The 15,651-nt window shown below is 36.3% G+C and overlaps 1 protein-coding gene and 1 long non-coding RNA gene across 3 annotated transcripts in view; one reads left to right on the plus strand and one right to left on the minus strand.

The window, feature by feature from the left end:
- Positions 1-15,651, plus strand: part of LOC309482786 — a 223,295-nt gene that overhangs the window by 110,660 nt on the left and 96,984 nt on the right. The window lies entirely within an intron of this gene.
- The window catches only part of fam49a (family with sequence similarity 49 member A), a 30,963-nt gene continuing 22,378 nt past the window's right edge, over positions 7,067-15,651 (minus strand). Inside the window, exons 3-12 of one of the 2 annotated variants that reach the window (XM_082148284.1) lie at positions 14,034-14,114; positions 11,576-11,697; positions 11,346-11,451; positions 11,107-11,243; positions 10,913-10,990; positions 10,701-10,817; positions 8,504-8,583; positions 8,016-8,142; positions 7,838-7,908; positions 7,067-7,755 (exon numbers count right to left, since the gene is read on the minus strand). In XM_082148284.1, the coding sequence (XP_082004410.1) occupies positions 7,692-7,755; positions 7,838-7,908; positions 8,016-8,142; positions 8,504-8,583; positions 10,701-10,817; positions 10,913-10,990; positions 11,107-11,243; positions 11,346-11,451; positions 11,576-11,697; positions 14,034-14,103 (972 nt within the window). In that variant the 5' untranslated portion in view covers positions 14,104-14,114 and the 3' untranslated portion in view covers positions 7,067-7,691. Of the gene's footprint in view, positions 7,756-7,837; positions 7,909-8,015; positions 8,143-8,503; positions 8,584-10,700; positions 10,818-10,912; positions 10,991-11,106; positions 11,244-11,345; positions 11,452-11,575; positions 11,698-13,421; positions 13,501-14,033; positions 14,115-15,651 lie in introns of those variants that run through there. The other variant, XM_082148283.1, reaches the window with a different exon arrangement.

The raw sequence follows: 15,651 nt of genomic DNA on the forward strand, positions 1-15,651 counted from the left end.
TCTGAGTATGTCGCACGTCAGGCTAACTTAATTATAATAATTCAGTGAGTGAATAATTCATCTCATAATTCAGATTTTTTCATCTCATAATTGACTTATACCTCATAACTTTGAGTCTTTGTCATAATTGACTCATGTCATAATTGTCTTTTCATAAATATGACATATTAACCAAAGCATGTTTTCCCCCTTGTGTAGTAAATGGGTTTCATAATATGCTAAGTAGAAGTAATTATTCTGGGAGCAGGTATTTTCTGCTGTAGGCTATGATATAGTCAAATACATGCCAAATTTTGAAAAAAATTTACTGTTTATCAACTTTATTTCTTGAACCATACCATACTTGATGTAATTTTGGGGGTAAGAGGGTTGCAAACTAAGTTTCTGTTTTTCTCTTCAGACAAAAATTTAGCCAGTTGGTTCATTTATTTGCAATCAGCACTCTTGAATGTCCAATACATCTTAATTATATGATGTCATCTAAATTCATATCAATAGCTTAGTATGTTTTGTATGGCTATTATTAGAAAAGATAGGAATATTACATGATAAAAAAAAGCTCTGAATTTATTTGTGTAATTGCATATATAATAATTGTGCCGTTTTGGCACAATCTGTAGGAGACATACTCGCAAAAATGCATTAGTCTTTCAATGCGGCTCTCTGAGCAAAATGATTTTCAAAATGTGCTCTCATGGTACAGACATGATGACTTGGATCATTTCAGACAGGGATTCCTGGCACAGAGCTGTGTGTGCGTGTGAGTGTGTTTCATGGTATTCCCCTCAACCACACACACACACTCACTTCTCCTTCCACCCTATTGCAGTACGTCTCCCTGACACACACCAGCATTCAGAAGCCCACACTGCAGAACACGAACATCTGGTGCTGAATACCAATCGGAGAACTCTGGGACAAGACTAGGAGGTGCACCCCTTCCACTGCAGTCAGCTGGACGCCCAGCAGAGACCCATTCCGTCTGAATGTGCTGCTATGATGTGGATGACAACAAAGAATTGATCATGCCCCGTTATGCTATAATAGCCGTAACACAGCTATTATGCTCACAAAATGAATCAATTCAAAATGACAAATATGACAAATTCCCCATGCATTTGAAAATGATGCGTCATTCCCTTCAGGGCACAGACATGATGGGACCAAAGCCACTGCAAGAGAAAAAAAAAGGATTCTGGTTTGTGTTTTTGAGGTGACTGACAATTGCAGCTGGAAACTGACCTTGAATGAGATGGTGATCTTGGAGGCGGTTGACGTTGTACATCAATAAAACGCTCCCACACATTTTCGCAGGTGCATACAGTTATAATCTGCCCTTTCATACAATTCACTGACAGAGCGGAATGTCTTGATTACTCATTCATGATTAACACAGAGCTATGCATGTGGAATGAGAATGCACTCTTTCGCTGATTTTCACACCTTTCCGAATGAGAAAGGTTTAAGTGGATTATAAATTAATTTGTGATAATGACCAGATGACAGCACATTATCTCTTATATTACATGGCATGAATGCATGGACATGAAATATAGATTTGAGGTGAAATTATTTTATATTTATATATTTTTTTAATCTATGATCATCTTATTATCCACCACAATTTCCAAAACTACTGGCCTTGCAACAAGACGAATTACAGCAGCATCTCTTCTCTGATGATGCGTTTACTGGTGCGAGGGCGGGGCAACCTGTCAATCACATATCAATCACAGGAATAGCAAACCACAACCATCCAACAATCCAATCAATTCTCGATGGACAAAATCCCAAAGTCAAAGTCTCGCCAAATAATTTTTTTCTTGTTTGAGAAGCCGTTTCACTTGGATATACATCACAATAGGGAAGGAAAGACTAGCGACTTTTGTTCTCTGAGGTAATTTTCACTGCAATCAATAGCCTGAGACGCAAGATTAAATTATCCTAAATGACTAACATCAGGTTAAAGTCCTGCAGTGTGAAATGTGTTCTGACTGGAAAAATAATGAAAAATCACTCATATAAGCGAAATTACTGCGTTGCCATGAACAACATTGAATATTAGGAAATATCAGACCGCTGAATTCCATGATTGACCAATTTAGAATAGAGTATTCCAGAGCGCTGCGTCTCATATCATCAAGCTTGATGCATTTGCAGTGCAAGCATTGTTATTCTCTTTTGAGTCATTAAACAGTAAACCCACCAAACATCCACATGACCAATTTGAGCACACATTTAACTAATTTCCAGAAAACAAACATCATCTGGAATCAAAATAATTAAGAATGGTATAATTTATACACACCTACAACTGAAAGTTATTTCCATGCAATTAAAATAAGACATTTTGCCCTGTGCGATTTAGACAGATGCATTGTGGTCCTTTCCCATGAATGTTTTTTTCACACAAACACCATGCACCATCTAATTGAGTGATTACATGGCTGTTACTTCTTTTGAAAACAAAGGCAAATCAGTGTGGCCTTACTTTGCCAACCACGCAGGGAGCAAGAACACCAATTATCTGGCATTACGTGACGGTTGGCAGCTGTGGGATGAAAAAAAAAACTTTAGGAATGTGTGGCAGCAGAATGAAGAAAGCTGTTTGTTTTAATCAAAGGCAAAAAAGGCCCCAAGGTCTCTGTATGAATCTTGCCAGTTATGCAACATAATTCAAGATGGAAATGGGTATGTATCATTCATCAAGCCACAGCTTACGTAATACGCCACACTTCACATAGAGCGCACAATGAATGCTTTCATGTATATTTCAGAAAAAGGAATCTATTATTCAGGAGAAAGAGAGAGTTTGTGAGCGAGTTCTACCAAGTTTGAACCTGTGAGACGGATCTAGAGGTTTCACGGCACAGAGAGCTTTAACTTTTGCTTTAAGCTTTTCTATAAACTCTTCAAAAGTAAACAAACCACTGGTGAAAAACCTAAACAGAATGAGACACCGACTACAGCTTGGCTGTGCTGTGCTGCTGAAATAAAGCATGCAGTTCTCCTTCAAACACTGCTGATCATTCTTGCCTATATTTTTTGTAAAATAACTTAAATATGTGGCAACAAATCAAATTAGAGAATGCATGAAGAACACAATAGGAGCTACTTTGTGTGAACTGGATTATATAGGAGTTTATTTTGCATTGTGGGCAGAAATGGATGGATTGAAACGGTTTGCCTTTTATGCCCAAAGACCAAAGCTCTCATCAATGTGCTCTCCCCTCCATGGAGAAAACATTTGATCATCTATTCAAGTTGTTCACATAATCCATATCCCCAGTGGTCGAGCATGTGCTGTGAATATTTAATCAATGTATTCAAAACACTGAAATATCCTTTCTTTTCCAATTTCTGCACTGTCACGCCCAACTGCTTTCGCATCAGTTAACTCCCTACAGGCAAAACACTGCATTTGATTTTCTCTGAAACACAAAGGGAGAAGCAATATTTCTTGTTCTAAGTAAATAGCACTCCGGTTTTTGCTTATAAAGGGCATTATTGGATTAATATACAAACTTTTGCATTTTACTAAATGTCCAAACTTTTCTGGAAATAGTGTTGTAATTTATATTTTATAAGCATGGTCCAAAGTGTCGAAAAATAAAAAGAGCAAAGAGATCTATTGCCAAAAACAAGCAGTGGCCCTAATGATAATAAAAGAAAGACTGGAAAACCATGAATATGACTTTTTCAGTAATTATTGAGCATGTTTTACAGTAAGAGCCATATTGTCTCAGGCGAATTAGTCTATTTTTGAAACTTTGTTCTAATCGGACATTATTCAAAAATAGCCAAGAGGGCCTAAGAATATTTTAATATGTATTATCTTTAATGTCTCGACATTAAAAATCTGGGCCCGTATTCATAAAGAATCTTAATGCAAAGAGTAGCTCCTAGTGACAAAATTCTACGAAAATTCTTAGAAATGTGGCCGTTTACTCTTAAAATTAAAGAAAAAATCCTAGTAAAGAAAAAAGTAATTCAGAAATCATCTTAACCCTTAAAAGAGGTCTTAAGGTCAAAATTGTTAGGAGCACGGACGAGGACTTTTAAGAGGCTTAAGAGTTTCTTTAGCAGAGGAGAAAATGGCAGAAAGACGAAGAGGGAGAAGAAATGTGTTGCAGACAATGAATAACAGTGAGTTAATAAGACGCTATAGATTAGATCGTGCAGGGATCATGTTTGTGACTGATCTTATTAGAGACACGCTAATATCTCCGATACAGCGCATATGCCATAGCGCCAGAAATGAAAGTAATCACTACATTACGATATTTGGCAACTGGGAAAATTCCATGTTTGATACATTAAAACCAACATTCAAACCAACATTCAAACCACCACTTAAATAGACATGCCAGCAATCAGTGTAATTGGCTTAGAATGATACAAATTGTTCCACTCTTTCCAATCAAATACCTTATAGGAAATTAACTGCATGGTAAATAAAAAAAAAAAGGATTTATATACACATATATAATGTGTGTGTGTGTGTGAGAACGGTCAAATAGGAAAAAATTACGCATGTAATTTCAAAGTGAAGGCTTAGAATAGACCCTATACTTAAAATCACTTTTTTTTTTTCTTCTTGGACAACCAACCAATCACAGTCTTCAAAAGATTGTGTCATACATAGCAACGGGGTCAACCCCGCCTCCTTACTAAGATGAAAGTTTTTGTCTGCTCTCAGATCGGTCCCGAATCGCTTTTAAGCTAAGACTCCTACGTAAAAGTTTTTAAGCTAAATTAAGAGTTTTCTTAGAGGATTCTTAGAATCTTTATGAATACGGGCCCAGACATTTAAATTAGTTAAGAATGATTCACTTTAAGTGGACTAAAAGCTACAAGACATTATTCCATTACAGAATCACCAAAAAACACCACAGATGATTTTATAATAATTTGGGCCCTTTGATTTAAACAAACTTCTTTAATAAGTAATGATTTAATGGAGGAAAGCAGAACTCAAGATTTTTTTTGACTAGAGCAATGTTCCTTGCACACTGAGTCTCATGGGTTTAGATCCTGTTGGTGACGCCAAGTTTCTGTTCAGAGGCAGCATGAGTTCGCAGCGCCACCATCAGGCTCTGGCACCTGAAAGGATTTTCCTCCTCCATACTGAGACACCTCTCTTGATTGCATAACAATATGGAGCCATCAGTGGCCACTCCAGCAATAGTGCTGGGCCATAAACAATAACAGCATGGCGCATAAATGCCCGCCAGTCTTAGCTGAAGGCATGCGCTCAACAGTGTGCTTGCATGTATAACACTGAAATCCTTCATTTGGTGGCAAAATTTTGCAAAAATGTATTTCAACAGATCTAACGATTGTCACATTTAAAATTTCCTGATTTCGAATAATCATGAAATATGTGGAAATATCACAGTTTAAGTCTACAAATAAAGGAAACAGTGCATACTTGTGTTATGCAGCAACTTAAGGGGATAGTTCATCTAAAAATGAAAATTCTGTAATCATTTACTCACCCTCATGTCATTCCAAATCTGTATGACTTTTATTCTTCTGTGGAACACAAAAGAAGATATTTTGAAGAATGTTGGTAGTCGAACAGTTTTGGTTCCCATTGATTTCCACTGTATTGAATAAAAAAATTACAATGAATGTCAATGGGAACTGAAACTGTTTTCTTAACATTATTCAAAATATCTTCTTTTGTGTTCCACAGAAGAATGGCATACATTTTGGAACAACACGAGGATAAGTAAATGATGACAAGAGTTTTCTCTTTTTTTCTTAACAGTGACATGTGGTCTCAAGGCTTGATCTCTGCTAGAACACAAAGCCAAAAATTACATTCTGCCCTGCTGATTGATCGGGAAACAAAAGGATTTTTATAGGCATAAATAACCCTGAAATTCTTTAAGCCTGCCATGTGTTTCTTGCCTTTTTTCGAGGTATTAATACATACCACTGAAATTTGTGAAGGCCCATTTCCCTGTAATTTTATGCACATTTCGAGGCTCGTAATCAGGAAACAGTTCTGACATCGCAATAAATATGCAATTAAACACCCCGGACACACATTACACACTCACCCACATAAAACTATCCTCATGATATGATTGTTAACGCCTCTCAGCCTGCACAATATTTGAGAGACTTATAAAACTGATTACTTCTAATGTTTCCGGAGATGGAAGGTTTTCAGACCTGGTATAAAGACCAGAGTTAGAGACCACTAAGAAATATGGGAGTCTCTAATCCCATTTGCTGTAAGAGCTGCATCGATGAGGGCCTATTTTCAGTTCACACCCTCTAGCGGCTCTAAGCTGTTACAAAAACACATTAGCACTTTAACAGGCTAGTCATCCAATAACATGAAAAAGCGTTCAGAGCATTGCCTGCATGCGTTTTTCACAACATGAACGTGAATCATTCTGAATCTTGTGTAATGGAACATGTAATAAATTTGATGAAATAGAGAAAATCAAATGAAATGGCACATTATTGCTAGGTAATTCTAGTGATCATCAGTAATTATTGTCGAAGTGGAAATGTTTCTATAATAATAATTAATGACAAAAAATGGAGTGATGCTCACTGACCGTCTTGTGAAGTGAGAGAAGTGAAACACTGCCATCCAGTGTTGAAACATTATCAGTGTGATTTGCAATCAATATGGTTTAACTACTAAAAATGATATGCATTCTAAACTGAGACCTCACAGTATTTGGGTCTTGAATCACTTTAATGAGTGCAGTTCCTGCTCAACCTTATGACTTGTTCAAAAGGTTCAGGGTTGGTTTAAAAGTTAAAAAAAATTTTTTTTTTGTAACAATGCAAAAAGTCTTTTCTGTCAAATTTGTCAATTTTAGTGCATCTTTCCTGAATAAAAGTATTCAATTATTTACCCCAAATTATCTTAGTGACCCCAAACTTTTGAACAGTAGTGCATCTTTGTAAAATAGACCACAAACATGTATATTTGGAAAACCCACACTGGACCAGTGTTGACTGCAAATTAGTAGCACACAACCCAAAATATCACACATCATTTTTTTTTTTTTCAAAGTTAGAGAACATTAATCAAAAACATAATCAAAATGTCAATTTTATTTCAGATTTTAAAGCTGTATTGATGAGTATTGAATATGTTAGAAACAAAGAGGCACAAAGACATGAAAAACACACATCACGTAATAACAAAAAATAAAAGCTGACATCTCCACCTTCAGCCAAACCACAGATTTGGGAACAAAAAAAAAAAAAAAAAAAAAAAATAGGTTACATCACATTATGGTATTTTTCTGAACTGAACTGGTCTTTTCTAGTCTTAATACAAAATACAAAAGCACAACCATCCCAACACACTTTACTCATTCAATATTGACAACACTTTAGCCAATGATTTCACTGTAACTCACAACCAATGCATCAGCCCCTTTGGTTCACATGATCACTGTTATTAATTTGAAAACAAAATGGCAAATTATTTTTTTTCTCCATGAATTTTCATAAGGCTGCTTGGTTTTTATTCATTTGTGCTTGTCGACAGTATAGGCAATTTGTTTAGAATAAAGGTCTGCTTTCTTTACATTGCAGTAACTTGGAGGGAATGATTATGTAAATACACCCAAGTATTAACATCAAGTCCTTAAATAAATGTAAACATATACATCTTTTGAGGTCAGAATATTGACCCACTTCACTTAAAACCATTACTGGAGCATCGTTCGGATATTTTTTGGAGTAGACTCATCATTTAGGTGTTTTGTGGTGAACCTTAAAAAAAAAAAAAAAAAAAGATTTAAAAAATAAATACAAACCATAGAATATGTCTTTAAGAACAGGAAGGGAAACTTACTTGAGGGCATTAAGGAGACCTTCAACATTATCTGCTGGTTGATCTTTTAAGACTTTAATGCAGCCTTTCATCTGGGAAAAGTATGTACATCACATATTATGGTGTAAAAGTCATTTTAAACAATCAAATGTGGAAAAATGTTTTGGTTGATTGAGAAAATATGAGAATGTAGACTTACATCAATTTTTGAGGATTTGTTGAAGGCACCGTTAGGATGCACATGGTCATAGAGGATAATAACCCCCACCATCACCCTCATACAAAACAGAAGTGTATCTTCACTGTTGAACCGACTCGTGTACTCTCTGTTAGCAGAAGAAGGGCTCATTGTTACAATGATATACATAAGACAGGCATTTCACACCTTCAGACAAATTAATTTCCATGATCTTTCCAGTTGTCAATGCTTAATCAACAGAAAAGCATACTTGACTGCCACCCAAAGAGTCACACAAGCGGTTTTCTTCAGCGGTCAGACTGATGTTATCAGCAAGTTATTACTGTACAGAAGCAGCCACCAATAGCCGTTGAAATGTCTGAGCATTTTAAATTTTAGAATAGAAATTCCCATGGTTTTATTGGATTGTTTTTAAGGCATCTGATAAGACATGTGAAATATGATGTTAATTAAAACAGCAATATAAAAAAAATCAATAAGGTACTCACGGTGTCTCCAGCATGACCTTGCATACACTTGCCATAGTGCTCAGGCAGTCTGTGGTGTTCTCAAGAGGTAATGTCTTATTCTACAGAGAAAAGAATCATAGGAATAATTCAAGCAAACATTTCAATGCATGTATATTGATTACTATTACACTACTGTTCAAACGTTTGCGATTAGTAAGGTTTTTGAAAAAAGTCTCTTATGCTCACCAAGGCTGCATTTATTTGATGAAAAATACAGTAAAACAGTAATATTGTGAAATATTATTATTTAAAATAAATGTTTGTTTTTTTAATTAGGGGTGACCCCGAATAGTCGAAGATTCGATGCTTCGATTGGAGGAGCTTGATTCGACTACCGATCTCACGGTCGAATCTTCGCAGAGCTGTTATGAAACGAGGATCTTTGGCTATATGAGGGCGCTCAATGTCTGATTTCACATAGAACTACCGGTTTTCTGTCAATACGTTAACATTCAGCCTATTATGATAATGCTGTATATAAAAATGTGCAAAGAAAGAAGCTTTTAATAAATATTTTTTAACGTGCGTGAATAAATCCAAACACCTCGTGACAGATTTAAGTTTCACTTTCAATCCGTGACCGACAGAGGAGCGTCTTGGTGGCAAGGATTTAAATCTTTAACAATGTCTGGGATAAGAAAATCTAAAGTGTGGATGTACACCATCAGAAAGGATATTCTCCAAGGCTGGATTTAGCATCAGGAAAACCATAATCGCACTTCTGCCGGCCAACGTTAACAAGTTGGTTTTTCCACAGGACATTCTAAAATGCTTAACGTGAAAAACGCTTTTAAAACGCTTAAAAGGCACTTTAACGTGGCTTAATGTACAGAGTACACACTTTATTAAGAAACCATACTGTGTGCAGATAAGCAGATGAACCCAGAATATGAACGCAATGCGTTCCTCCTATAGTAAAGCGTTTTCATATTTTAATTTAACTATTATAGGAGATTAAGTCGTTAAACGTTTTTGAATGTATTTTATCCGCGCGCACAATTTGAAAAGACTCCAACAGACACAGACAGAGTGAAAGACTGGATTTATTCTCTCGATCAGGTAACGTTAGGGTACAAGTGATTTCAAAACTTTTCAGCCGGTTCTAATTTGATTTTTGGATGCTGTGAACATTTTTTGCTAAAAAGACTGCCACTCCAGTTTAGCATTATTGTTGTTTCTGAGGTTAAAAAGACAAAGTAGAAAATTCTGGCTACTATCGTTATTTTAATAATTTCTTTATTTTAATTTAATTTATTGATCTGTCAGGGTTATCTAATCTAACTATTTGTGGCTTGTGTTTTGAATATATGTTCTCCTGCACTTTAGGCATTTTGCACACATTTGCTCCTCATCTTGTGACTTGATTCTGATTTATTTTGTATTTTTATTTATTAGAAAGGTATATTCTGTTCTAATTTAATTTAGTAAATTAATTGTTTATTTTTCGGTGCATCGATGTTGTGCTGCACTTAGAGCCTGCTCGCACAGGTAATTTAGCCGATTTAACTTGATTTGCATGTGAAATGTAAATCCTGTCTGCAGGGTGGCCTTTCTGGAGTTATGTTATTTCTTAGTTTTATTGATCCAAAATGTTTTTATACATTTTCTTCTATATCTTTGTGTGATTTTCTGTACATCGCGGCTTTGAAATGTTAAAGCCCCGCCCCCATACACATGATTCGACTATTAGTCGACTATAGGCAAGACTTGACGATTCTGATTCGACTATTAAAATCCATAGTCGGGGACACCCCTAATTTTAATATATTTTAAAATGCAATTTATTTTATGTGATGGTAAAACAGAATGAATTCTGAAGGATAATTTGAAAATCCAAATATAGTGCAAAGAAACATTTGCAATTATCAATATTGAAAAAAGTTATAATATTTTTGTGGAAACTGTGATCCATTTTTTCAATGAATTCTTTGAAAGTTCATAAGTTCATTTATTTGAAAATGTAAAAGTCAGTGTAAAAGTTGATCAATTTAATGCGTCTTTGCTGAATAAAAGTATAAATGTCTTTAAATAAATAAAAATATTATTGACCCCAAACTTTTGAATGGTAGTGTTCTACAGTATTTGTGAGGGAAATTAAAGAGCTAAAATTGTGACTGTAGAAAAAGCGAGAGAATGAAGATGAAATTGAATGTAATAGAAGGACAGCAGGCAGTACCTCCGTCACAAAGTTAGTTGTTGCCGTGCTCAGGGTCTTCAGCATAGGTGTGGCTTCAGCATAGAACAGAGACATTCTGTTTGCCATTTCATTATTGACCTCATTTTCAATATCAAGCTTGATACAGGAACAAAAAAACACGCACATGAACATTGAAATTGCAGTCCACAGAATATTGCACGTCATGTCATGACTCATGTTCCTGCACTTACATTCATGTTGTTTAATCTGTTTCGACTGATTGTTCTTCTGTAGTAGCTGAAGTCGTTCTGGATGGCTGGAATTCTCATCTAAACAAATTACACATTTTAATAAGCAATTCCCAGAACAGAGCAATCAATAGTTTTTTTATTTATTCCCTAATATGAAATGTGATGTGTGACAAAAGCATTGAATCAGCTGGCACCTTAAGCTCATCAAAGCGGAGGGTGAAATGCAGGATTTCAGCGAATTGTTTAGCAAGGGCCTGCTCCCTCTCCAGGTGCTGAGTAGGAGTGTACGGCGGACACGTCAGAGACTCCAAAAGGCTTTTCAGTGCTTCCTCTACATGAAAGAGAGGAGAGAGGATACACAGAGCTTACGTTACATTTTTACTGGTCAAGGAGAAAATATGTGGCTATAGGTGATTCTAAATGAATAGTGTACCTAGTTTCAATGAAAAAGCATAGAACTTCTTTAGGCGGATGACAAGGGGACACACAGAGTTCCAAGCCCTCTCCTGAAGGAGCATGTCATTAGGATTCTGTATTGCCTAACAAATAATGACAAACAAATCACATGATTTAAAGTGGCATGAGAACTACAACCCACAAAATGCTTTAAACACAACTGATTGACCCACAAAGAAAAAGCAGAAATATTACAATCGGACGTACATCTCGTATTTCCTGACCCGCCCCCTTGTAGGCTTGCAGGCCGGTCAGGATGCTCTCTGACTCCTGGAGAACAGCATTCACCTGGTTCCACACCTCTCTCTCACAGTCTGTCGGCTGTGCGTCTGACACAAACAAACTTCATTATGCACTGCCAAACACTAGTTATTACATGCAATGGATTTCACTGCATTAGATATAATACCAAACCAAGTGGCATCTGCAAACAAATGGAGGATAGAGCTTTTTTTAGCTCAACAACAGCCATTTTCACCATCTCATTTTTAGTAGGTCTGTAACCAAGTCATTATTTATTTTATTTTACTCAGTTAATCTCCAGTTCACAAAGGTGTCCTAGAATAGTAACCACACTAAATTTGACAACCGGAAAGTGGCAAAATACTTCAATTTTGATCTGCACATCATTTGTTTTAGAGTTATAGGGCCAGATTTGTGCCTCTAAACAGGGCAAATTAGCAAGATAACGCAATTCCAAAAAATCACAGATGGGAGTGGAGAGTTCTGCGCGTGATCTACTGATGACACGCAAATGAAAGAACAGACTGAGTCAGATCATTTCCATAACGACCAACGCAATTTACCAAGAGCAACGCAAATTAGCATCTGGTTTAAGACATGCCATAGTCAATTAACCTTGCATGATTAATTTAAATACTCTCCTACCATAAATTTTGTGTCTGAAAGGGAAACTCCTACAAATGTATATGCAATAAGGTCAGCCGCAAAAATAACCATAGCCACGCCTTTTCTGCACTAATTTTTCACTGCGTGTCTTTAGTAAATCCTGACAGTAGTTTGGGTTACAATAGGGTTACAATAGGGTTGCTGATAGCTGTTAGTAAATCTTTTTGTCAAGTTTTGTCAAGTGAAATGTTTAGCTTTTTCAGGTGAAATGGTTTGTGTTTGTCATTTTCCTTTAAAATAAATGACACTTGGTTTGATATTTTGTCATCTAATGTAATGTAACATTCATACATTAAGTTGCGGCTTAAGCACCCAAATATTTTTAGGGGCACTGTATTGTCACAACAAAAACAAACAAATAAATGTGACATTTGCATATAAAAAAAATTGCTTTCTTTAAACCAGAGATTCCCAATAATTCAACATTTCTCAGAGACTTCAAAAGTAAAGGTTTATGGATTATTGCCACTGAATCACAATAAAATAAAATAAAAACACCCCGACTTCAGTTAGTTCTCTCTCAAAGCTAGCAAATACTCAGGAAATGTTGAACATTTTGGGTAAAGCTCTGTTCAAAGTTTATGACAGAAAAATAATAAAAATCCAATGTTTAGTGTAATATAATTGGGTTTGAGTACATAGTCACACAGGATTTAAATGTTTACTCGATAAGTATACAGAGGGCAAGGATTGAAAGTTCTGAGATTTCAGAAAGACAAAAACAGAGACCAGAAAAATATCACAGAACAAGCAGGAGCTGCAAAGAGTAAGGAGATAATTTAAAGAGAATGGATCATGCAACATAGACATACATAGCCATGTTGGATATGGGGTTAGTTACAAACACTGATTGGTAAGTCATGCACATTTAGGCTGCCAACAACAAATCAGATTTTCAGAATCTTCTTTGTATTTGCAATCTGAGGTTTTTAGAATTAAAGACTTTATGTAAAAAGATGAGAGATGCAAACATATTGCCCTCATCTGCACAAAGCATTTGCACATGCAAAAGCAATGTGAAGCTCTGTTTTGCTGTTGCGTTGTGACGAGCAGATTTCCAAGGACAATTCTGACAATGGTACTTGCAAAATGTTAGTAGCTGGAAAAAGTGACAGACACCAGGCCAGGCAAAAGCTCTGCTCACTTTCAAAGTCAAGGAAAAAGTTTGGCCCCTGATCAAGCTCTGTGCAAGTGAGCACTTTTAACAGATTCCCCATTGGTTTCTGAAACAGAAAAGCAAGAAGAGAAAGAGAAGAAAAAAGGCAGAAAGAGAGAGAAAAAGAGAAAGGTGTTGCATGTCAAAGACAGTAATCAGGAAGTCAAGCTGAGCGTTAAAGAGTGATTCTCATGCTCCAACATACAGAATTCCCTCAGCTTCTCATGGACAAAATTGATTTTTTTCACTTTATACTTTGAGAAATCAGCAAAAAAAAGTTTAGTTAAATCGCAGGACAAGCTTTTAGACAAAGTGTCAGTGCAACTGCTCTGGGCTGCATTTCCAAAAAGCATTGTGAGTTGATCATAGAACAATTACCACCAATGCTCTCTACGATCAACTTAGGCTAACAATGCTTTTGAGAAATGCAGCCCTGGACAGCAGGAAGCATAAACTTTCACTACAAAAAAGCAAAGAGGGAAAACTGTCTCATAAGAGCTATGAGACCATCAGTTCAGCTCCTCCTGCCACTGTCGGGGGAAAAAACAGCTGGTTATAGAGTCTTGCCAACCCCAGACTCCACCTCTCCTCAAAACTTACTTTCAAAGTCCAGGAAAAAATGTGGATAGTTCTCTATTTCCCTTGTAAGGACTTTTAGGAGATTACCCATTCCAGCGAAACCTAATCAAGATATAATGATGAAAAAAACAAATGAATCACAATAAAAAAAAAAACAGTGACTTCATTAACAATATAGCGAGAATGGTGAGAAATGCAATTAGAGCTGTAATATACTTCTTGTTTAACAATAACTCATCAGAAAATGTTTCAGTAACATGTTCTAGAAAATCTAAGCACTCTAAATTTTGTAGTTTGTAGTAAATGCTGTCATTTCAAATGAGGTTATAACAGCTGTTATAAATCACACTCCAGTATTGTTATTGAGTAACTGAGATGCTTCATCATTTCAAAGTTTATAACTCTACTCTATTATAGCATATTTATCATTATGCAGGCATGCACAACAAGTGCATACTCTATAAACACATGATGTTGTCCACATGTTGCCAGAGCTCATGGGATTGGTACGGTGACATTAGTTGTGTCCCAAATGCACTATACACTATGTACTCAACCGTGTAGTGTATGTAAGGTTATTTTGTCATTCAAAATTGAGGTCCAATAGCCCCTCCCGCTATGTAATTAAAGCTGCAACAGTTGAGTGCATGAAGTGTCCAACATTCCACACTGGGCCCGGTCCTAAATGGCATCCTAAGCACTCACGGTCTTCCTACGAGTCCGCACTTTTTTTAATGTAACGCCGCATTGACTGTCAGAAAGAAGTCTGCTCCGGAGTTTGCTTCAGTACGGGCTCAGCAAATATGCGTATCGAGGGTGCATATCGTGCATATTGCTGTAATGCAAAATTGTAATAGTCTTTTCTTCTCTATAAGCTTTATGCTGAACTTCACATGAACAAACAGGAAAACTGTTCTCATCATTGCATCCGCTTGTCAGAGAAAGTGTTAACAGCAGTATGAACTGACGGTGACATGTATAGTTATTTTTACCGTTGCCGTTTTATGCGATTTAAATATCAAAATGTTATTGAGAAGACAAATAAAAAACTTTTAGGTATCAACTTGCATATGGGATGGACATCGGTTATGCGCATCTTTTCTCACTCCTTTGAAGGTATCTCGAGTAAAACAGCTCTATATTTAACAAAGCACATAAAAAGCTTCCCCAAACTGGAAGCAATGTGACCCGTTTTACAGATTACAGAAGTTTTTTGAGCATAACCCCTATTGTGACGTATAAAATGTAGGGCAGGGCTTGATTTTATGCATTGAAAATCGATTGAATCGTCGCTAATTGCTGCGATCTCGTGATTGACAGGCTGGAGGGGAGGGATTATTGTCATGCCCTCGCACTGGTTCACATCAAAGACTAAAAAATTATGAGAGCACATGAATTTAAAAAATAAATGGGCACAGATAAATAATTTTTAACAAATGCTGCCATTTCTTGGTGACTTAAATATATGGCAGTGTCTCTTCACTGCTCCAGCAGAGGGAGCAAGTGCTCACTATAATAATATCATCATTATCTGGCAATAGTGCCAGTGAATCTCAGCTTCTAACAGCAGATGTACGGTAGTTGAGACAAAAACTTGGCACTTTCATGAATCTAATCTTAGCTAGGTTATTTATTAAAT

The sequence above is a fragment of the Leuciscus leuciscus genome (assembly GCF_965113295.1).
Source record: "Leuciscus leuciscus genome assembly, chromosome: 19".
Lineage (NCBI taxonomy): Eukaryota > Metazoa > Chordata > Actinopteri > Cypriniformes > Leuciscidae > Leuciscus > Leuciscus leuciscus.